Source organism: Hemitrygon akajei, chromosome 13, assembly GCF_048418815.1.
Source record: "Hemitrygon akajei chromosome 13, sHemAka1.3, whole genome shotgun sequence".
Taxonomy (NCBI): Eukaryota; Metazoa; Chordata; class Chondrichthyes; order Myliobatiformes; family Dasyatidae; genus Hemitrygon; species Hemitrygon akajei.
Genome location: NC_133136.1, coordinates 43,372,000 through 43,397,036, shown reverse-complemented (window position 1 = coordinate 43,397,036; position 25,037 = coordinate 43,372,000). Strand labels below are relative to the sequence as shown.

General features: G+C 40.3%; 1 protein-coding gene across 1 annotated transcript in view; it reads left to right on the top strand.

The window, feature by feature from the left end:
* The window catches only part of LOC140737818 (DEP domain-containing protein 1B-like), a 55,375-nt gene extending 44,137 nt beyond the window's left edge, over positions 1-11,238 (top strand). The window contains exons 8-11 of the mRNA XM_073064490.1: positions 1,048-1,214; positions 4,458-4,634; positions 4,818-5,000; positions 8,257-11,238. Coding sequence (XP_072920591.1) covers positions 1,048-1,214; positions 4,458-4,634; positions 4,818-5,000; positions 8,257-8,418 — 689 coding nt within the window. The 3' untranslated portion in view covers positions 8,419-11,238. The remainder of the gene's footprint in view (positions 1-1,047; positions 1,215-4,457; positions 4,635-4,817; positions 5,001-8,256) is intronic.
* Positions 11,239-25,037: the final 13,799 nt, after the last annotated feature.

Here is a 25,037-nt window from a genome sequence, read left to right as displayed (position 1 = left end):
AAGGACCCATTTATTCCTGCTCTGTTTTCTCCATCCATGCCAGTGTATATCCCAGTTCTAGGTATTTCATTTAATGGAGTTCCTTGAAGGACCTTATCAAAATCCTTCTGAGAATCTAAGCCTACCAGATTTACTAATGTCTCTGATGTATCCGAATTAGATGCTCAAAAGAAATGTAGATAAGTCAAATCTGATTTTGCTTATATAAATCCAATTCAACTTGGTTAATGATAAGGGTTTTTTTAAAGTGCCTTAATATCACTTTCCTTTTTATTGATTCTATCATTTTCCTGCCTACTGCTGGCTGGCTAGCAGTTCAGTAGTTCTGTTTTCTCTCTCCTTTGTGTAATGTAGATCACGTATGCTTTTCTCAGCAGAATGTTCTCCCAAACCTATATAATTTTGGACACGAAGAGCATCTAATTTCTCAATAGCTGTGGAATGTTGATCGTTCGATTCCTGGGCATTATAAGTTTTCATGGCCATTTAATTTCTAAAGAAATCAAGTATTTAACTCCTCCATCGTTTCCTTATATCTCATTATAAATTTCTAAAAAGAACCACGTTCTCTTGCTAAGTTTTCCTCTTTTTTTACATATCTATAGAAGCTCTTACAACATAACTTTATGTTCCTTTCTAAAAAGATTTGAGCACAAAAATAAAAATAACAAATTCAGAAAATGTTAGAAATACTCAACAGATCAAAAACATTAGAGCGATTCAGAACATGAACTGTTCTTCCTTTCATGGATGCTGTTGACCTTTTGAGTATTTTCAGCACTTTTGGTTTTTATTACAAATTTTCATCCTGTGCAGATTTTTAGTTTAAACAAGAGTAATTTGGGAAGACACTTAATTTAGTTTGTAGTGAACTGTTTGATTAAAATTGCCATATTACCTCAGCTTTGAGTAGTTTGTCGTATAGCAGCAGCTGTAACAGTGTCGTTCAATCAGCTGATTTCTTTTAAGTTTTTCATACCAAGTTCAATTTGACTAATTTTAATTGTAGTGGCCTTCAGTTTAACTTTATACGTTTTCGAAAGCCAGGTCTTCTGCAGCAACAGCGAATTGGTATTGAAGCACTTCAAGTTTGCTGTCTTCTTTTGCCCCCTGAAAATCGGAGAAGACTCCAACTGTTAATACGGATGATGGCACGAATTGCTCTTAATGTTGAAATGCCCCCTCTTCATGATGCTATAGCAAGCAGAACATTGGTGAGATTTACACAGTTGATTCAATTGATATTAAGTCCTTTGTAAATCCAACGACAAATAACTTGTAATCAAATAGTTGTAAACTTTCAGTTTGGTTTTAAAAATCTTAATTTTTGGATGAAACCCATTGTATTTAGCTTTAAAGAAAATGCGTTTAGATAATCATCAGCCAATGAAAACTATTTGTTTGACATTCAACATGTGAAGTATATCTCGGACTTTAGATACAACACTGTCATCTGCAGAAATTCTCTGATGACTCAGCAATGGTTGGGTGTATAAAGGGAGGACAGGAGGATAAATACAGGACCTTGGTGGAGGACTTTGTAGCATAGTGCAAGCTGAATCATCTGTAGCTCAACATCAGTAAGTAAAATGAGATGGCGATGGACTTAAGGAAGACCAAGCCTGCACTGCTCCCTGTTACTATTGATAGTGAGGACCTACAAGTATCTGTGGGTGCACCTGGATGACAGACTTGAGTGGAGCACTAACACAGAGGCTGTGTACAAAAAGGGTCAGAGTCACCTCTACCTCCTGAGAAGAGTGAGGTCCTTTGGAGTACGCACACCACCCCTTCACATGTTCTACCAGTCTGTTGTCACCAGTGCAATCTTTTATGCGGTGGTGTGCTGGGGCAATGGCATCAACACAGGTGATGCCAACAGGCTCAATAAACTGATTAGAAAGGCTGGCTGTTATAGGAGTCAAACTGAACACACTGGAGGATGTGGTAGAACAAAGGACCCTCCAGAAAATCCTGGCAATTCTGGGCAATGTTCTCACACTCTGCATGCCTCCTTGGCTGAACAGAGGAGCACCTTTATTGATAGACCAAGACAACTGTGCTGCTCCAAAGAGCGCCATATGAGGTAGGTCATTCTTACCCTTGGCCGTTGGACTTTGTAATGAGTCAACCTAAAGCCAGGGAAATGATACCCCCCCCCCCCCCCCCCCCATGTTAGACAGTCCTTAACCTCAATTTACCAGAGCTGTGTTTAAGTTCTGTTTAGCTCTGTTTACTACACCCTGCTTTCGCAGACACCCTGTGCAATGCTATACAATATTACCGTCGCTTATCTGGATGGTGTGAATGTACACTCATTACGGTGTAATATGATGGTAATTTTTCCACTATCATTTTATCAGTGTGAACTTGGAAATCTTGTACATCTTATTTTTCAGGTAACTTTTATTCTTTCTTGCTTATCTACTAATGTTTGTGTATCTGTGCACTTGTAATGCTACTGTGACACAGTAATTTCCTTTGGGATCAATAAAGCCTCTATCTAAATGTCAATCCAGATACCATTGCAATGGGATGGTGAGCCTTGTACCCCATTATAAATTTCTTTATTTTCCCTTTTTTTCCTCCAGCATTCTACTTACTTAAGTTGTTCTTGCATTCTGAGCTTTGAATAGGTAAGCTGAAACTTGCAGGAATAGTAGTATTAGAACAATTACTCGAGTCGAGGATGATATTCTCCTAAGGGGTTGTCTTTTGGTGGGTCCTCAGGTGGCTGTAGAAGCCAATATGGGATTGACAAATCTTCATGCAGTGTGGACAGGAGTAAGTGATGGTTGTGGTTAGGGGTTAGGTCTTGGTTGTTTAGTCTCCCCTTTTGGAGATGCTGCTTATCTTCTGCAGCACAGCAGAGGTCACTCTTACATAGCACAGCTCCCTCTTGAACAGATTTCCTTCAGGTGTATCTATTGAGTGCAATGTCTTCCCAGTTTTTAGATGTAATGTTGATTTTCTTTTTCAGGCTGATTTCGATATTATCTTTGAAGCATTTTGTTTGTCCATGAAGGGCTTGTTGACCATTCTTCAACTGGGAGTAAAGGATCTGTTTGGGGAGACGTGAGTCAGGCATCTGAATGACATGACCTATCCATCGGAGATGGTGGAAATGCTGTTCATGTTGGCCTCCTCTTGTATGCTGGTGTTGGTGTGTCTGTCCTTTCAGCTAAGCCTCAACATCTTTTGTAAGGACCTTTGATGTTATTGTTCCAGGGCTTTCCGGTGCCTACTGTAGATGGTCCATGATTCCGCTCCCTACAGTAATGCAGGAATGACGGTGCTCTGTACACCAAACATTTTGTGTAGACTGGGAGGTTGCTGTCTTCAGAGACTCTTTCCTTAATCTTGCATAGGCTCCACTAGCAATATTCAGGTGGTTGATCTCTGAGTGGATGTTTGCTTTTGAGGAGAGAATGCTGCCAAAGTAGGAACAATGGCCTACATTTTCAAGGGTGATATCATCAACTTTTACGAAGGGCTGAATAAATGGCTGATTGGGCAGTGGCTGATATACGAGCGATGCCTTTTTTTCAATATTCCGAACAAGACTCGGCGCCCTATATGCATTCGGGATATATTGGAAGATACTTGAATGAATACGCAGTCTTGGAAAGTTACAAGTATACATCCAGTTTAAATGGAAGCAAAGAGAAATAGAAAATATTGTTACACACAAAAATAGTGCAAAGTAGTGTTGGTTGGATGCATCATTTAAACAATTTCTAGTTAATTTAAACTTGGCAATTGCTTTCTCTTAGTCGCTGTCAGGTAGAGATGTCAAATTCTGAAAACTAGTTTCACAGCATTGGCCATGTGTGGTCTGTTTGATATATCTGCAAGTCTCATTGGCATCTTGTCTTTGTGTCATTTCAGTCACAAAATACTACCTCTTAAAATGCTACAGAATGAAATCCCTTGTATTAAATGGCAATACCGCAGGTTTCCCCGCTGAATTATATTTGTGTGCACTTGAAAGTTTGTCCTTGAATAATGTTTAGGTTGACATTGTGTATCATATTCTATGTGCAAACACGAGGAAATCTGCAGATGCTGGAAATTCAAACAACACACACAAAATGCTGGTGGAACACAGCAGGCCAGGCAGCATCTATAGGGAGAAACACTGTTGATGTTTCGGGCCGAGACGAAGGGTCGGCCCGAAACGTCGACAGTGCTTCTCCTTATAGATGCTGCCTGGCCTGCTGTGTTCCACCAGTATTTTGTGTGTGTTGTTCATATTCTATGTCTTTCCTTTCGGGCTCCATTGCAGATTTTGTAAAGTGAGAACTGAGTGGAAACGGGCGGGGAGCAAAAACATATCGCACAACTTTGTTTCAGAGAAATTTGCTTCATTCCATATTATCAGAAAAGCTAGGAACTTTTCAATTACCCTTTCCATTAAATGTATATTTTTTAAAAATCCATTTCTTTTAAATTTGAAGATGATTCAAACCTTCTCTCGCTGTATCCTGCGCTCAGAGGATGAAGTGGATCTTGATGAATTATTTGCTACAAGACTAGTCAGTTTTATGATGGATCATTACCAGGATATTCTGGGAGTTCCTGAACACCTGCAGAGTGCTGTGGAGGAACACTTGGCTCACCTCCGAAGAGTTCAGGTATTTTGAAGACTTTGTGGTTTCAGGTGGAATGCAAACAACAGGATTTTTTCTGTTTGTAAGGAATGATGTTACAAAATATCCCCTTGTAACTTATTGAGAATTTGAGATTTATAGTCTCAAATTAAATACTCAACAGGCAGAGTTCTTAGCCGCACCTTTATCTTTATTTTCCTTCCCTAGATAAAGTATGCAGGTGCCGATGCTGATGCTACACTATCTTCCTGCACATTTTGCCATCAGATTAGTTCTGAAGATTTTAAAGAGCCGCAGAGAAACATTCAAACTGCTTTAACAGCACAGCTGGAAGAAATGATAATTGATAAAAGCATGTCTTTTAAAGTGAAAAAGAAGAAATTAAAACAGGTAAAGCAGCAAGATTTAGATTCTGTTACCCATTTCAGAATTTTATTACCTATTTAATGGAATACTTTGAAGCTTGTGTGTTGGTATTTTTTTAAGTAGTCAATAAAAGGTATTTTTTTTCTCTCCGCTGTAAATTTCCAAGCTAAAAAAGGATGCATTACATACGATATGAAACAATAGTAATCTGACGTAAGGATGTACCGTGGAGAGCATTCTGATAAGCTGCATCACTGTCTGGTATGGGGGTGGAGCTACTGCAGAGGGTTGTAAATTTAGTTGGCTCCATCTTGGGCACTAGCCTACAAAGTACCCAGGACATCTTCAAGGAGTGGTGTCTCAGAAAGGCCACGCCCATTATTAAGGACCTCCAGCACCCTGGCATGCCCTTTGCTCACTGTTACCATCAGGTAGGAGTACAGAAGCCTGAAGGCATACATTCAGTGATTCAGGAACAGCTTCTTCCCCTCTGCTATTCGATTCCTAAATGGACATTGAACCCTTGGACACTACCTCACTTTTTAAAAATATATATTATTTCTGTTCTTTGCAAGTTTTAAAATCTATTCAATATACGTATACTGTAATTTATTTATTATTTAGTTTTTAAATTCTTCTATATTAGGTATTGCATTGAACTGCTGCTGCTAAGTTAACAATTTCATGGCACATGCCGGTGATAATAAACCTGATTCTGATCAGCCATTCAATCTGTTCATGGTGGATTGATGAAATTTTAGAATCCTATTCCTGCTTTCTTCTCACACTTTATTTTTATTTTAGTCTTTGGTATTATCTCAGATCCTTTAAGTTTGACTGCCTTCTGTAATGGGGAACTCTGTAGGTTCACCACTCTTTGGATAAGAAATGTCTCCTCATTTTCCTCCCGTAATGGCGCATCATACCATCCTTGGGTTTTCACCCTTTAGTTCTGAGCTTCTCTATCATAGGAAAATCTTTCTTGCATTTAGTTGGTTTGCTTCCAAAGTTTCATTTAGGTCCCTCTTATGTTGCTTGACTCTAGCGAATGCATGTCCAGTCACCCCAATCACTTATCCAGTGTCAGCTCTGACATTACAGGAATCCATGTGATAAACCACCATTGTACTTCCTTCATAGAAGAACATCTTTTCTCAGACAAAGAACAAAACTGCACACATTAGATGTGGTCACATCAAGGCCCTTTGCAATTGCTGAGAGACATCCCCACTTCCCTATTCAAACTCCAAAGAAATTGTGAATTGGCCTCCAAATCATTCCCTGTTTCTTGAGCCAGTTCCTTAAGTCCTGGAATGTAGACTATTGGGCCCTGAGGATCAATTCATCTTCATTCCTATCAATTTCCCTTGTTCAACTCTGGTCTCTAAATGTTTCTGTGAGATTAGTTTATCTGGTCTGGTCTGGTCTCCCTTTTGTGAAGAGAGACCAGAAATGCTCATTCAATTGGTATGCTTCTTCATTTTTTTCTCTCTTCCCCAAACTGTAGAAGCTTTTACATTCTGTTTAGTTGCTTAAAGTTTGCTTGTGTACTCAGTTTTTCCCATTCCTAATTAAATTTTATGTTCTTCCTTGCTGAGTTTTAAACTATTCCAAGTTCTTTGGTTTGCTACCTTTATTTTCAGGCTAATTTCTATGTCTCTCCTAAAATCTAATTTTAATTCCCCTCATTTGTCACAGTTGTCATCTTTCCCCTTCTGTTTTACTGTTTTAGACAGCTACTTCATTATTTGCGTATTTTCCAAATTTAGCAAACACCAAGCCTACAGCTCCCAATACACCCAGACCCTGCTTAACTCTGAGGATGAGTTCCTTCGAGGTGGAGCGCTGTTAATCAGCGCTATGTGGAATCATTATAACATTACGTAAATGGACGTGTGCCTGATTTTTGAAAAATCAAACCTGAGATATATGATATAGTATGTATACACTATAATTTGTGGAGTAACAAACACACAAATAGACATAATCTGTACATCAGTGGAGCAGCAACAGGGAGAAGTGGCTGAGGGACCTCCTCTAACTTTGGCTTCTTCTTCAAGTAGGCGTTGAGATGTTCTTAACTTTCTTATCATGAAGCTGTCCTCGGAAGCAGGAAATCATATTGAGAACGCCTCTCTTTGCCTTATTGTTTTGCTCCCAGTCAGGGTCATTATCGATGAACTGATCCTTGATTTGTGTGGTTGTGGTGATGCTAGTGCTGAGGAATTTTGTGGTGAGGTTTCTTGCTGGTGTTCCCTCTTCTCCATCCATGTCCTCAGACTCGCCCAGGCGTTGCTCGGCCAATTCTCGAAGCTCTTCGTTATTAAGGCTCTCTCCATGTGAATGCGGTAACTCTTCAACATCGCCATTATTAGAATCCTCTAATCTCACTTCATTGGCCAGTTCAATGATGTTTTGGATGACTGGTTCCGCCTGAATCCTAGGATGAAGTTGCATAAGGCAAAGAGAGATGTTCTTAATACAATTTCCTGCTTCTGAGAGCAGCTTCATGAGCGTAATTCCATCTCTTACCAACAGAGCCATACCAACGCCTATTCTTTCGATCACAAAAATATATCGTTTGATGTTGTTCCCAGCCTTCTTTCAGCCATGACTCAATGATGCCCACAGTGTCATACTGACCAATCCCTAATTGCGCCACGCGTTCATTTATCTTATTCAGAATGCTATGTACGTTCAAGTACAGCACCTTCAGACCTGCATTCTTCATCATTTTGAATTTTGCCTCTGTAGTACAGTTTAACTCTATTTTCTGTCTGCATTTGCACCCAATCATTGGCTTGTCCTTGCTTACATTCAAGTTACACCCACCATCTACTTGTAAACCTGCTGGCTCATCCTCAGCTCTATCATCCTGGTTCCCATTCCCCTGCCATATTAGTTTAAACCATTCCCCAACAGCTCTAATAAACCTACCCTCTAGAATATCCATGCCCCTCGAATTCAAGTGCAACCTGTCCATTTTGTAATGGTCCCACCTGCCGAAGAAGAGGTCCCAATTATTGAGACATCTGTATACATCCCCCCCGCTCCAGTTCTTCAGCCATGCATTTATCTGCCACCTCATTCTATTCCCATCCTCACTGTCACGTGGCACAGGCAGTAATCCTGAGATTACTATCCTTGGAGATTACAAACATGTTTGTAATTTGTTTCATTGGAAGTTGCAGATTGCTTTAGCATGTTATGAATAAACCATTCATTATATTTGTAAAGTTATTCATCCTTGGATCATCTCATAAGCTATTTCATTTTTCAGTTTCAGAAGGCCTATCCTGAAATTTATAAAAATCGTTTTCCAACAACAGAGAGTGAAACGATGCTTTTCCCTGAAAAATCAAAGCTGAAAACTCACCTGATGTTCTTCACGATGAAGAAGTCATTCCAACCATTTCCTAGAACCCGGAGTTTCCGGATGTAATTTCCATTTCTCACCGGTGCTACTGTTATCGTGAGGATTTCTAGATTAATATCCTCATGTTTTCTCTGGAATTTGGGCATAGTTGCTAAGAATATTTTTGTATAACTTCTGTTGTTTGTAGTAGAATTTTCTAGATTTTGTTGTAATGTAAAACTGATTCTAAAGTTTAGAAGACATTTATTCTACATACATTTCCAATGAATGAATTTATAAAGTTTCAATTTGATAACTGAGTGTTCATGTTGGACGCAGTATTATTTAAAAAGTTATTGTGCATTTAGTATTGATGGTGAATAATATTGGCACACTTTGAACACCACTTTCAGTGTTAATTTTTATGTTTGCTTCAATGGAATTGGAAAATTACAGGTAAGTCACCTCTTTAGGTGCACAGTTACAAGTATTTTTTGGTATAGGATTGGCAATCTAGAGGCTGAATTGTAAATGTGAGTTTGAGAATTTAGTAATTTGTCTGACACAAGAATATTTTACATGGAAAATATCGGATTGCCATTTCCTAAGTTTATTTTTCACTAACAGTCCTTAGGGAAGAGAACCTCGTTGCTGTGATTCCAGTTTATTGGAACTTGGGTAGTGGACTCGATATGTGCAGCTAAAGATGGCAATAAATGTTGCCTTGCAAGCATTGCAGGATTTAAAAATAAAATTAATGCAAATTTACTTTAGCAATATTTGCTGAAATTGATAAATATTTACATTGTGGATTCAAAGCACTCTCTGTGATTGTTACTTGCGCATTAGCTTTCACTGGAATTATATCAGTAATCTTAGCTCTGTTGAAAGTAGATTGATTTGAATGGATTACTTATCCTTCCGGTCATATTACGTACCTGAGATAGATTCCACTCTTCTGTTACGGAAATCAATTGCTTAAACACAAGCAATCATTGTTTTGAGTTATTAACAGCAAATGACTCAAATTAACTGCAAAAACTGCTCCTAATCTGTCAAACAGCAAGGGTAAAATACAGTGGATGCTGGAAATCTGAAACAAAGACTCAAAATCCTGGAAAGTAACTTACTTAGAAAGCATCTGCAAAATGAAATGAAATGTTTGGTTCAATGAACATTTTGTCTGAACTGTTTTGATGAAACTTGTCCTTGTGCAGTTGTTGTTCATCATTTGACTACCAAGTGGTCAATGCTGAATGAATTGACATTTTAAATCCTTACCCTTGCTTTCCTCCTTTGGAGAAGCATCTACTTTACATAATATGCTGAAAATTTCTCAAGTGTGCAATCTACAGTATTAAAAGAGCTACTGACAGTGTTTTAGTGCATTGCTGTGCTGTGCCATTTGATCTTCTTATGGTTCCATTTGGTAAAGAGAGTCGAAAATATTGAAGATCTGACAGCAGTATACCAATGTTGGTACACTGGTAGAAATAATGGTAAGACCACTGATTATCTTTATTTACATTGTCTTTGGGCAGCAATTTCAGATGATCAGATATGAGTTGTTAAACTGATACTTCTCTAAGGTGGTGTCACATTGCTTTCCACTCAAGAATATTGATTGCTCTGCCATTGTTGTATTTGCCTCACAAGTAGAGGGGCACAGCGTGGAAACAGGTCCTACAACCACCAAGTCCATGCCAAAGTATGAACTAAATTTAACTGGAGAAGTTTGGATTGGTCTTTTTCTCATTCTAAATTCTGGAATGAACATTAATGTAGGTGTGCAGGCTTGTTACTTTAGAATTGCTTTTGGAAACTTAAAGTAAATTATTCTAATTTTCTGTCTCTTTTTAACCTCTCCTAGATTCAATCCCTTCCATAACTTTGTACAAGTAAACCCATGAATTCAATATTTTAGTGGCTTTTTCAGATTCTGTGTTTATCACTAGCAATTCCTCAACCTATCAAGTGATAAAAACACATTTTAAAATTTTGATTCTGATTCAAGGCACCGAATACTTGAGAAGTGCTGTGCTTTTTGGCAGTAATTTGCACAAAAGCTCCATAAAAAAGCTGAGTGGGCAGGTGGAAAGTGCTGCGAGTAAAATCTGTCTCAATATATATTTTCCCTGCCTCTTTGTTATAGGAATCTGTATGTCACAATGCACTGACAACGTCCAAAAGGTTTGGTCCTACACTGGGAGATTCATGCAGAGTAACTGAAAGCTAAAATCATTATAATACAAATGAAATTCTGTGTAGGAAAAAAAACTGCAATTACCAATTGAGTGCACGGACTTTGCTAAGTTTTGCACAGATGGTAAAAGTTATTACATAGGAATAATTTTACATGGTGCAATCTGATTTGGTAAACACTGTATATTGAAAGCTGCTGTTCAAGTCCTTTGTCTACTGTCATAGGTCAATCACTGAAGATATTCTATTGTTACATTCCTTTTTTGTTATATTTTGTATAAATGTATCCATTGTTTTATTGTTACTTCAAAGCTTACATGAAATTGTCCTCTAGGTTCTTTATCCATTTTTGTAAATTGCAAATATCTACTTTTTTCCTTGAGCTGTGCTTTAGCCATGAGATGGCATAGCAACTTCCTTCCAATCTTCTGACAATGTTCTCTGTTGCTGCTGGTCAGCGTGAAACGGTGTTCTACTTTAAACAAAATGCTGTTTTTAAAAATGAAAAAGAATTCTCTCTGTTGGGAACATCTTTGGAGTGTGCAAATTTACTTGTTTTCTGCTACTTGCTAAGTGTAATCTGTTAAAATTCAATACTTATTAAAAAAAGTATCAGTGCAAAAAAGTACTGTAACTATTGTTACTTTTGAGATTTTAAACTACTGAAACCTATGTAACCGCCAAATATGTAATTAAATTTGTTTTCTAATCATTTACAAATCTCTGCACAACTTATTGAGTCCAATAATTATTGTTAACCAATGGCCTGAAGATGCATGGTTTCTGAAGATATATGGTATTGTTTTTTTGTTTGTTTTTCCCCACTGGTTAAATTTTAAAATTACTTCCCTTTTTTTTTTGACTTAATTGACTCTTTAAATGTCACAGTAAGCCATACAAGGGCTGTGAGAGACAGTTAATAAATGCCAGCGATGTCCATATCTTGGAAAAAATGCAAATAGATCAAGCACCTTCCATAATTTTGTAAACTTTGATCTCACAAAGAAGCTACAGAAAGTTGTAAAATTAGTCAGCTCCATCTTGGGTACTAGCCTCCGTAGTATAATAATATCTTCAAGGAGCGGTGCTTCAGAAAGGCGGTGTCCATTATAAGGACCCCCATCATCCAGGACATGCTCTTTCTCATTGTTACCGTCGGGAAGGTGGTACAGAAGCCTGAAGACACACACTCAGTGATTCAGGAACAGCTTCTTCCCCTCTGCCATATGATTTCTAGATGGACGTTGAACTCAAGAACAGTACCTCACTTCTGTTAGATTTCTGTTTCTACACCACTATTTTTAACCTATTTAATATACAGCACATGTATGTACTTACTGTAATTCACTTGTTTATTTTTTCTATATTATATATTGTGTTGTACTGCTGCCACTAAGTTAACAAGTTTCATGACATATGCTGGTGATATTAATACTGATTCAGATTTAAAGCAGTTATCTAGTAGCAGATTCCTGGCTGTTTTCTAATTCATGATGATGCAAGGCTGAAGACACTGTCTTACAGTGATTTGAATTTCAGTCGATCATGAGAGGTCTACATTAACTTTTTAAACAATGCACTACTATGCTTTAGGTTTTCTCCCCCCCCCCCCCCAACCCCCACTGAATAATGAAGTTTGCAGGTCAGAATGAGGAACCTGATGGCACAGAATTGATTTTAAAATGAATTGGTCTGACTGATCTCCAGGCACTGAACAGTCAGTTGTAAACAGAGTACTCCCAGCGGAATGTAGTAGTAAACTGCCTGAAGAAGCAGATATGAAAGCATTAAGATTCTTAAAGAATATTTTCAGGCAAAATTGGGCAGCAGGATGCAAATAGTGGTGAAGATATTCAAACATTTGGTTATGATATGAGCAGAAGTGAGGCTTATTGTGGGATTTTCCAGCTGCTAAAAGCCTGTCAGTAATTGAGTGATGAAAATCAGCATGGACAGAATGCCAGAAATGGAGAAATTGACAAGATGGTGAGTGTGAAGCTGTGAAATGATTTGAATATAAATATATTTTAAAACTGATGCAATTGCATTGTGCCTTTAATGCTTTTTATTTCAAGGCATTTGACAGCAATGTTATCAGACAAAAAGTGGTAATGGGTCAATGTACACAATTTTTGGTGTGTTTTATGTGTAAGCACAAATTATAAATTGGGTTGGTTATAATCTTGTCTGCTAATATTAGCTGTCCAGTCTGGCACACTTTTTCCTTTAAAAAGATCATAGTCGCATGGAAACTGACCCTTTTTGCCTAACTCAACCAAGCTGACCAAGTTGTTTAGCTCAACTAGTCCTATTTGCCTGTATTTGGTCTACTTCCATTTACCTGCTCAAATGTCATAATTGTATGTGTCTCTACCACTTTCTCTATTCGTTCCATTTCCTACCTTGGAAAAAGACATAATGTTCTCTTAACCTAGGCCCCTCATGATTTTATAAGCCTCAAAGTCACCCTTTGGCTCTTAGGCTCCAGGGGAAATGAAGCCTATCCAGTCCCTCCTTATAAATCAAACCCCTTCAATCCCAGTAACATCCTTGTAAACACATACAAACAAGTTGGATGAACTCAGCAGGTCGGGCAGCATCTGTTGAAATGAACAGTCATTATTTCTGAGTCCTGACGAAGGATCTCGGCCCGAAATGTTGACTGCTCATTTCAACGGATGCTGCTCGACCTGCTGAGTTCATCCAGTTTGTTTGTATGTGTTGATTTGACCACAGCATCTGCAGTGTCCTTTGTGTTAACATCCTTGTAAATCTTTTTTTCCCCTCACACTTTTCAGTTTGTCTTTTGAAAGCCATAAATGATCTTACAAGCATTTGTTATTCATGAAATGTAAATGTTTATAGAAATGGTTGGGTTTGAGGACTTGATCTTCAGAAACTTTCAGCAGCTAAAACTACTGGTGCACTGAAGAAGATGAGGGATTTAGTTATCTGTCTATCAAAAGATATTAACTGGGGAATGGGAAGTGGCCCTTGTTCAGGGTCTCAATGTGCACATCCATTTTTGGAAATCAATGTTGTACATTGTTTTGTGTTGGATGTTAAATATGAAGTTAAACATCTATAACTTCAGTGAAGAAGTCAAGGATGTTGTGGCAGTTGGCTTAATACGCTTCTATCAAGTGTTGTTGCATTGCAGTTCTACCAGGGTTTGTGCGACCATGATTCTGGAGTGGAATTAACAGAGTATATTTGACAGTTTCCCATGAATCCTGTGGTTAGAACTACAGTATTATGATGTGAGAATCTGACAAAAGTACTCTGGCAATGAATGATGCAGCCTTGTTTGAGACCAGTCTGCACGTTGAAGATCTCAACCCACCACAAACTTTGTAGTGGTAGTAGTCCCTAGAAGCATGGATTTGGAGCATTTGTAGGCCAGTCAGTTCCTCAAAACTGCTCCATAATTGAATCTGATCTGATTGTAGCCTCAACTTTGCATTCCCACTAATGAAAGTTAAATTTTAGCCCTTTGCTTACCCAGTATTTATGTACCTACCTCTGCTTCAAATAATTTGAAAACTCTTCCTGAAACATATAGGGTTCCAAAGGTACACGACTCTCAGAAAAAAAAGATCGCTTCACCTGTTGCAAGATTTAAGCAGTGATTCCTAGCTCGAGACTAACCTAAATGAAGAAATATCCTCTCCACGTCCACCTTGTCAAGACCCCAGGATCTTGTATGTTTCAAGTCAGCACCTTTCAGTCGTCTAAATGCCAGCAGGTACAAGTATGATCAGTCCAACTCTTCCTTACAGAGTAACTCGTCCATTTTGATATCAGTCCAGTAATGCATTAATATCTTCACTTAATGTGATCTCATATGAAAAATGGTGGTAGCTGGGCACACCTCAGCATCAAATGATGGTGATATCCTATGACATGTTGAGAAAAAGGACGAAGTGTGCTTTCTGAAAAGCACCAAGGTAGATAAGCCCTCAGGCCTAATGAAATTTACCCCAGGAAATGAGGGAGGCAAGGCAAGAGATTGCTGGGCCTTGATGGAGATCTTTGTATCCTCTAACCAAGTTCACAAAGGATTATAGAACAGCCAATATTTTTCCTTTGTTTAAAAAGTGCAATCAGAATAACCCAGTAAATTATAGGATGATGAGCCTTATGTGTAAGGTAAATTTTCATTATCAAAGTACTTACATGTCACCATATACAACCCTAAGAATAATTTTCCTGTGTGCATACTCAATAGATCTATAGAATAATAACTACAACAGGATCCATGAAAGACCACCGAACTAGGGCATTCAGCCAGAGTGCAGAAGACACAAAATGCAAACACAAAAATAAATTAGCAATAAATACCGAGAATCTTGAGATGAAGAACCCTTGAAAGTGAGTCCATTGGTTGTGGGAACATTTCAATGATGGGGCAAGTGAATTGAGTGAAGTTATTCAAAGCCTCTTGGCTGAGGGGTAGTAACTGTTCCTGAACCTGATTGTGTGAATCCTGAGGCTCCTATACCTTCTTCCTGATGGCAACAGTGAGAAGAGAGCATGTTCTAAGTTGTAGGGGTCCCTGATGATGGACTCTGGTTTCCTGCAACAGTGATTCATGTAGTTATGCTCAATGATTGGGAGGGCTTTACCCATGATGGGCTGGGCCATATCCACTATTTTTTGTAGGATTTTCCATTCAAGAGCATTTGTCTTTCCATACCAGGCTGTGATACAGCCAGTCAATATACTCTCCAGTACGCATCTACAGAAGTTTGTCAGTTTTAAATGTCATGTCGAACCTCCGCAAACTCCTAAAGATGCAGAGTTTCTGCTGTTATGAACCCTGTAACTGGGTATCTTACCAGCAAAGATAGGAGTATCCGTTGAAGTCTGATGATACTATTTTTAACAGTATTTATTAGTAAAAATACACAAAAATAATGTCAATGCAAATATATCGATAATATACATCATCAATACTAACCTAAAAGTGCGGGTATAATAATAATCAATAAGAAATAAGCTCTATCGTTGTCTAAGGGATAATGAATTGTGTTCAGTTCATGCAGGCTGCAGTAGTTGCTGATCACTGTGTTGTAATTGTTGGAGAAAGAGAGGGAGAGAGAGAGAGTAACTTGCCGGCTTTCCTTTTACGACCTTGATCCGTCGATGCGTTGCTTTTGTGGCCATTCACGTATGACCCCTCCGTCTTTTAGCTAGACCGTTCCGTGGAGGACTCGTCACCCAGACAAGGGTGGACACACGCACAAGCCCCCACCGGTCTCGTAGTGTCTCTCCTGGTGCGTCTGAGGGGTGTTCCCCAGACTCTACTTCTATCCCCACTCACGGGGTCTCAGGTGTCAATCAGGTTGGGATGATGCAATCCCTCAACCAGACCACTCTGGTTGCCCCCGAGGGGTTTCAATGAATAGAACAGTACTCAATACACAATTCCTTCTCCAAGAGACAATAGCAGTAATCAGTGGTTCCGTTCCGCTTTTGTTAGGAGCAGACATTCCACCTTTGTGTATCCCTGCGTTGTCTCTCTCTCATTACTGACATGAGCTGTTTATCTCTCTCATTTCCTGGGTATCAGACCCGAAATAATAGCGATTTTGTGATTCTCAAAAAGGGGACGACGACTTTGCACCCTTCTGCCCATCAGAGTTGCTCCTCATTCGTAACACCCCCATCCTTCTAAGAATTTTCACCACAGGGGAAAATTAACTAATTTAGAGTCTTACAGAATTTCAGAATCTAACACAATACAAAAGAGTTTTTCACTACAGAGTAATACAGTTATACATTCAATTTAGCATCTAGATAACTAGCGATTACATTTGTCACTTCCTTTAATATCTTAATATCTTGTACCTTAATAAATTCCTGTAGCATCAGACTCCAATTTAATAACCACTTTTTTTTAATTCCTTTTCTTCAGCAAAAACAAAACTAAAGGGTTGTGATCTTAAGTATATAATACAAAATGTGAACCAATACATGTGTGATTATTCTGTAGTACATTACAAAAGTTTATGCAAATACTAATCTTTATTTTACTTTTAAACTTAACAGTCAATCTTCCATGGTGTTGTCTTTATTATTTACATGCTTTGTCGAAATCCCTCAAAACCAGATCCTGTTATTTAAAGTGGCATTTCGTCAACCTTCGCCCCTTTTCCACTTAACTCTCACGTGGTTAGCTTGCTCACCAGTGTGGAATAGGCTTTTGCATACTCCTTTCATAGGAGTTATTTTATCAACAATGTTTTCCAAACTTAGCCCATCTTCTGAACTTCCACACAATTCTTTATTTTTAAGCCAGTCGTTAGTTTTATCTGCAGGACCCTTCATTCTATTAGTTTTCAGTTTAACATCTGCAAGTGATCCCTCTTTGTCCAAACAACATTTCAAATTCTGCCTCTTCACAGCACACCCTTGAATAACATTAGCGAGTGGGGCACCTTTACATTCCAAATCAAACTGTAATTGATTCACAGGCACCTTGTTAACAAGCCATTGTTTCTTCAGCCTGGTTACTGCTTCTGACACCAATCCAGACTTTAAATTTTCTGCATTCAATTTAGGAACTACACTTTTCCCTTCTCCTTCAATAATAATATCCACATCACCACCTTTTATCTCCTCACTAACTTTTAATACACCTTCTAACACAAACAACTGGGAATTCTCACTTCCCACTAGTACCAAGGTTAACCCTTTCTTCACTGAACCAAGTCCATCTGACCTGAAAGGACTGCATTCCTTTTCAACTAAATCAGATACCTCAGACTTTTCCTGAGTTTCATTACTAGGTTCAGTACCACGTGCATCCACATCTTGAACACACTCAGATGGGTCATCTGCCTCTTCCAGGCTTTCAATACCCATCCCCTTTTCAAATTCTAAGTTCCCCTGATCCTCCCAGTTACTCTCTGGGCAACTCCCATCCGGAGTAAACTCAACCCCGCGGGCTGAAACAACCTCATCTGCCAACCCAGCAGACTCCTTCAAGGTAATGGCATCCTTTTCATCTAGGACTGCCCTCATTTCATTATCGGGAACACATTTAAATTCTTCAACTTCTTCAAACAGTTCTGTCAAACCAGACAGATCATCCATGTCCAACCCTGGACCTTCTAACAGCCACATCTGTTTCTCATTTTTACTCTGTGCCTCTATACATTTCCTCCTGGCTAAGGGTAGGTCTACCTCCTCTCCTTTACTCTCTTTCACCTCCCTATTCTCCGTTTTACCATCCCCTAACCCCTCTTGGTACAGGGTCAGTAAAAACGTCTCAGCCAAATCGACACTGGACTGATTTAAACTGGTCTCTTTCTCAGCTGCCTTTCTCGACATGCTACGAGTGGTCACGCATGCGGGATAGATCTTGGAACCTAGGGGCGGGTCCTCAGCCTTCACAGGCTGGCTCGTCAGCTCCATGGCCGACCAAACGTCACCACCAGCTAAATCGTTACCCAGAAGGACGTCCACGCCTTCTCTCGGGAATTCTGATTGCACCCCTATTTCAACTGGTCCAGATACCAGATCACAATTTATAATGATCCTATGCAAAGGCACAACTTCTGTCCCTTTTCCTATGCCTCTCAAAACTACCTCTCCAATCTCAGGACCAAAATCTAGTACCTTACTGAGAATCAATGACTGCTCAGCTCCAGTATCTCTCCAGATCCGCACTGGAACTGGTGTTTCTCCCTCTTTCACAAACACGGTCCCTTCTGAAATAAATTTCTCACGCCCCTCTCGTATTCTATCTACCTGGGGCTTTCTCGTCGATTTGCTGATCAACACAATACACCCTGTAGGGACTGCTGCGTTCCCTTTTCCTGTCTCCTTCCTCGGAGCAAAGCACTTAGATGCAATATGACCCACCTTTCCACAATTAAAACAGGTCAAGCCAGGAACCCTCCTGCCAGCTTGCCTTTCTTCCTCCTTACTTTTACCACTAGCTCCCGGCTGAATTTCTGCCTCAGCCGGCGGGCTTTCTCTACCGTTCCTCCAGTCTCTCTGGTAACTCTTATTCGAGGAAAACTTTGTCTTGTGGGTTAGGGCATATTCATCTGCGAACCTGGCAAATTCTGATATGGACTTATTGGGCTTCTCGTTCAAATACATCCGGATATCATCCGAAACACAACCTTTAAATTCCTCACTCAGAATTAACTCCCTGAAACACCGAAAATCCTCTTCCACCCTTTCTGCCGCACACCAGCGATCCAAGAGCACACACTTCTCATAGGCAAACTCTGCATACGTCTGATTCCACACTTTCTTTAAATCTCTGAACTATTGTCTATAGGCCTAGGTACCAATTCATAGGCCTGAAGAATGGCCTGTTTTACTTCCTCGTAATTCTCATACTCCTCCTTCTCCACTGACAACGCTGCATATGCCTGTTGTGCCTTCCCTTTTAACACACTTTGTAACAACGCCACCCACTGATCTCTGGGCCACTTCTGACTCACTGCCACCTTTTCAAAATGCAAGAAATAACTATCAACATCCGTCTCCTCGAACGGAGGTACTAACCTAAACTCCCTACTAACATTAAACCTCTCCTCTCGGTCTGCCCCTTGAGCTCTTCGCTCTTGCCTTAACTTCTCCATGTCCAGCTCATGCTGCCTCTGTTTCTCCTTCTCCCTTTCCTCTGCTTCCAGCTGGTGTAACCTACGTTCATGCTCCCTCTGGTTTTCAGCTCTTTCCTTCTCCTTTTCAGCTGCTTCCAGCTTTTTTAACCTAATTTCATGCTCCCTTTTTGCCTCTAACTCCTTTAGCTGGAGCTCATACTCCCTTTTCCTCTGTTCCGCATTCAGCCTCAATTTTTCCAACTCTAACTGAATCATCCCACTAGCTGGTACCTTTTCAGGGGTAGGTTCCACTACCTCAGCCGAAAACACCTCCTTATTGACATAATACTGAGCTATGGCCCTCTGTATCTCCCACTTTTTCATTGACGACTTCACCTCTGTGAGTTTTAATCTTTTCGCAATATTTACCAAGTCCGACTTTGCGGCAGCCTCTAGCGCCTCCGGAGTCGGGTTTTTTGTAAATTCATCTACGTCCATCTTTGCTGGTTTCCCGTCTGGTTACCTGCGCAACCAGATCCAAGTCTGGACTTAAAAGCCCGATGCACTGGCCCTCCAATTTGGTATCAAATCTCGAGACGAGGCCCCAAGTTGTTACGAACCCCGTAACTGGGTATCTTACCAGCAAAGATAGGAGTATCCGTTGAAGTCTGATGATACTATTTTTAACAATATTTATTAGTAAAAATACACAAAAATAATATCAATGCAAATATACAGATAATATACATCATCAATACTAAAACTAAAAGTGCGGGTATAATAATAATCAATAAGAAATAAGCTCTATCATTGTCTAGGGGATAATGAATTGTCCGATGGAAATATAAAGTTCAGTTCAGTTCATGCAGGCTGCGGTAGTTGCTGATCACTGTGTTGCAATTGTTGGAGAGAGAGAGGAAGAGAGAGAGAGTAACTTGCCGACTTTCCTTTTACGACCTTGATCCGTCAATGCGTTATTGTTGTGGCCATTCACGTATGACCCCTCCGTCCTTTAGCTAGACCGTTCCGTGGAGGACTCGTCACCCAGGCAAGGGTGGACACACACACAAGCCCCCACCGGTCTCGTAGCGTCTCTCCTGGTGCGTCTGAGGGGTGTTCCCCAGACCCTACTTTTATCCCCACTCACAGGGTCTCAGGTGTCAATCAGGTTGGGATGATGCAATCCCTCAACCAGACCACTCTGGTTACCCCCTGAGGGGTTTCAATGAATAGAACAGTACTCAGTACACAATTCCTTCTCCAAGAGACAATAGCAGTAATCAATGGTTCCGTTCCGCTTTTGTTAGGAGCAGACATTCCACCTTTGTGTATCCCTGCGTTGTCTCTCTCTCATTACTGACATGAGCTGTTAAGGGGGGGGGTGTGACTTTGCACCCTTCTGCCCATCAGAGTTGCTCCTCATTTGTAACACTGCCATGCCTTCTTTGTAATTGCACTTAATAGCTGGGCCTCCAGAATAATAACACTAATGAATTTAAAGTTGGTGACACTCTGCACCTCTGATCTTCCAATGAGAATTGGCTCATGGACTTCTAGTTTCCTTTTCCTGAATTCAACAATCAGCTCTTTGGTTTTGCTGACATTGAGTAAGAGGTTGTTGCTGTGGTACCATTTAGCCAGATTTTCAATCTCCCTCCTATATGTTGATTCATACTACCTTTGATTTTTACACCATGGTGTCATCAACAAACTTGAATATGGCATTGAAGATGTGCTTAGTCTCACAGTCATAAGTGTAAAGCGAGTAGAATAGGGAGTTAAGCACATTGCCTGTGGTGCACCTGTGCTGATGGAGACCATGGAGGAGATGTTGTTGCCAATCCAAACTGACCGGGGTCTACAGGTGAGGAAATCAATTGTGCAAGGAGGCATTGAGGCCAAGGTCTTGAAGCTTATGGATTAGCTCTGAGGGGATGATGGTATTGAATGCTGAGCTGAAGTCGATTGACAGCATCCTGATTTTTGCATCTTTGCTGTCCTGATGTTCCAGGGTTGAGTGAAGAGCCAACGAGATGGCATCTGCTCTGAAAGGCAAATCGGAGTGGATCTAAGTCACTTCTCAGACAGGAGTTGATATGTTTCATCATCAACCTCTCAAAACATTTCATCACTGGATGTAAGTGCTACTAGGTAATAGTCACTGAGGCAGGTCACCGTGTTCTCCTTGGGCACCGGTATAATTGAAGCAGGTACTGTAGGTACTACACACTGCTCTGAAGCAAGAGGTTAATGATCTCAGTGAACAGACCAGCCATTTGCACAGTACAGGTCTTTAATACTGGGCCGGATGCTTTTCACCCCTCTGAAGGCTGCTTGCATGTAAGTGGAAAGAAAATTATTAAAAAAAAACTTTCAGGGACAGGATTTACACATAGTTGGAAAGGCATAGAGTTATTAGTGTTAGCATGGCTTTGTGCAGGGTAGGTGTACTGGAAGGAGACAGAACGAAACATGGGAGTTAAGAGTTACTGGTATTTATATATTTGTAATGCTGTGTAAGGTTTCACTGCTAATGTAATGGCCTCTCTGTAATATTTCACTGCTAAGGTAATGGTTTCTCTGTAGCAGCAATGTTTGGGTTATGACTAGAGATAACGGGGGCTTTGGAATGTATGTTTGCCAATGAGAGGCATGTTGTTCTTTCTTGTGGGTCTGGGAGCACGTATTTTGGAGTCTTTTGTCGGTGACTGATGAAGAGAGAAGACGGGAATGGGAAGAGTTGGTAGATTGCCTGACAGAGTGGACTTGGAGCAACGGTCCAATGGTCAGCAACGCTCGGAGGAGGTCGATGGAGAATGAGTGGATGAATCTGTGAGCTCCAACGTGCACTTCAGACTGTTTCAGTAAAATGGGCCCCTTTTCTTTTTATTTTCTTTACTAACACTATAGTCAGATTAAGAATTATAAAGTTCAGTCTTTAATTGCATACAGTGTACTGTCTGATATTTTGTGGTTCGGATTTGTAACCGGGCAACACATCACGCAGTACCCACACAAACGTGATTTCTCAGTTTGGCTGGGCAGGAGGCTGTCTTACTCTAGACAAGCGTATGTTGGCCGAACCTCAGGGTCACACATTCAATGTTCATACCGTTGGGTTGTATCAGGATGTGAAGTATTGTTCTTTTAGTTGGCATTGGTGAAGTGTGAGGACAGACAGGTCACTGTGGGACTGGGAAGGGAAGTTAAAATAGCATGCAATCTGGATCTTGGGAGGTCCAATGTGGACAAAGTGCAGGTCCTCTGTAAGCAGGTTGTCTAGTCAGGGTTGGTATGAACATTTAATTTTCTGATTCATGTAATCCTCACCTCCTTTCTTCCCTTCTCTCTCTCCTGATTTTCATTCCCTTTCCCATTCTGCCTGCCTGCCCCCTCCATTTCATTCCTTTCTCCCTCCCCCTCCTGATGTACCTCTCACTTACAACTTCACCCACTGGATGAGCTCCTCCATCTGGTCCCACCTGTCCTGCATCCCTTTCTGAATGGTTCCCATCATTACCCGGGGTGTCACAGTGACGTAGCAGCTACTGTAATGTTTCACAGCACCAGTGAGTTCCCATTCCTGTCTGTAAGTATGTTCCCCCTGTGACTGCATGGGTTTCATCCCACCTTCTAAAGCTTTGCAGGTTAGTAAGCTCTGGGCATGCTGTGTTGGTGCCAGAAGTATAGCAATAGTTGTGGACTGCCCCCAGCACATCCTGTGACTGTTTTGGTCACTGATGGAAACAACAAGTTTTACTGAGAGTTTCAGTGTATTTGTGACAAGTAAAGCTAGTTGTTATCATATTCCAGCATTTGGAGCCATCTCATCGCCCCTCAGCCTCTGTCTCCACCTTTACCTTCTTTTGCTCCCCCATCTGAATGGAAATTTCCATGGAGCCAGAGAATTTTGAAAATAAAACCAAAGTTCAAACTAAATTGATTATCAAAGTGCATATATGTCACCATATACAACCATGAGATCCATTTTCTTGCGGGCATGCACAGTAAAAACAAAAAAACCCAACAGAATCAATGAAAAATCAAACCCAACAGGACAGGCAAACGACCGATGTACAAAAAATAACTAACTGTGCAAATACAAAATAAGGAAAGCAGATAAATAGTAATAATGATAATAAATAAACAATAAATATTGAGGACATGAGATGAAAGAGTTCTTGAAATTGAGTCCATAGGTTGTGGGAACAGTTCAGTAATGGGGCAAATGAAGTTCTCCCCTCGGGTTGAAGAATGTGATGGTGGAGGGATGAACTTGGTGGTCTGGATCCTGAGGCTCCTCAACCTTCTTCCTGACGGCAGCAGCAAGAACAGAGCATGGCCTGGATGGTGGGTGTCCTTGATGATAGGTGCTGCTTTCCTGTGACAGAGATCTGTGTAGATATGATCAGTGGTGTGGAGGGCTTGTCCAGGGGTGGACTGGGCTGAATCCACTTCTTTTTGTAGGCTTTTTTGTTCAAGGGTAATGGTGTTCCCATACCAGGCTGTGGAGCAGCCAGTCAATTATACTCTCTGCTACACATCCAGAGAAGTTTCTCAAAGTATAAAGTGACATGCCAAATCTTTGCAAACTCCTAAGAAAGTAGAGGTGCTGCTGTACTTTCTTCAAAATGGCACTTAAATGCTGGTCCTAGATCCAAAATCAAAAAGGGTGACAAATACCAGACTGAAAGTATACATTTTGAATACACACAATATACAAAATAAGGTAGATGATCTTGTAGCAAAGTTAGAGATTGGCAGGTTTGACGTAGTGGGCATCTCTGAATCCTGGCTGAGAAAAGATCATAGTTGGGAGCTTAACATCCAAGGATACATATTGTATTGAAAGGAGGGGCAGAGGGGGTGGGGAAGCTTTGTTCATAAAAGGATGAGATCAAATCCTTAGAAAGAGGTGACATAGGTTCAGAAGATGTAGAATCCTTGTGGATAAAGTTCAAAACTGCAAGGGTAAAAAGATCCAGATGGGAGTTATTTACAGGCCTTCAAGCTGTAGCCAGGATGTGTATTTCAATTTACAAGAGGAAATAGAAAAGGCTTCTGAAAAAAAAACTTATGATAATCATGGGATGTTTCAATATGCAGCTGGATTGGGAAAATCAGGTTGGCGCTGGAGGTACCAGTGGGGAATAAAGAAATGGCAGACAAACTTGATAAGTATTTTGTGTCATTCTTTACTGTGGAAGACACTAGAATGCAGAAATGTCAGAAATGCATGAATGTCAAGGGGCAGAATTGAGTATTGTTGCAATTACTAAGGAGAAGCCGACAAGCCTGAAGGTGGATAAGTCACCTGGACTAGATGGTGCACACCCCATGGTTCTGAGGGAGGTGGCTGAAGAAATCGTAGAGGCATTATTAATGACCTTTCAAGGATCACTGGATTCTGGAATAGTTCTGGAGTACTGGAAAATTGTTTCTTCACTCTCTGGACTACACCAGAGAGGGAAGCAGAAGATAGGAAATTAGTTAGCCTGACTTCAGTGGTTGAGGAGATGTTGGAGTTAAGGATGAGGTTTTGGGGTACTTGGAGGCACATGATAAAACAGGCTAAGTCAGCATAATTTTCTGAAAGGGAAATCTTGCTTGACAATTCTGTTGGAATTCATTGAGGAAATAACAGTGAGGTTAGACAACAGATAGTCAGCAGATGTTGTTTACAGTATTTGGATTTTCGGAAGGCCTTTGACAAGGTGCCACACATGAAGCTGCTTAAGAAGATAAGAGCCCATGATATTACAGGAAAGGTAGTAACAAGGATAGAAGATTTGCTGACTCACAGGAGGCGAAGTGTGGGAGTAAAGGGGGCCTTTTCTGATTGGCTGCCCGTGACTACTTCTTTTCACGTTATGATTTGGATGATGGAATAGATGGCTTTGCCACCATTACAAAGGTAGGTGGAGGGGCAGGTAGTGTTGA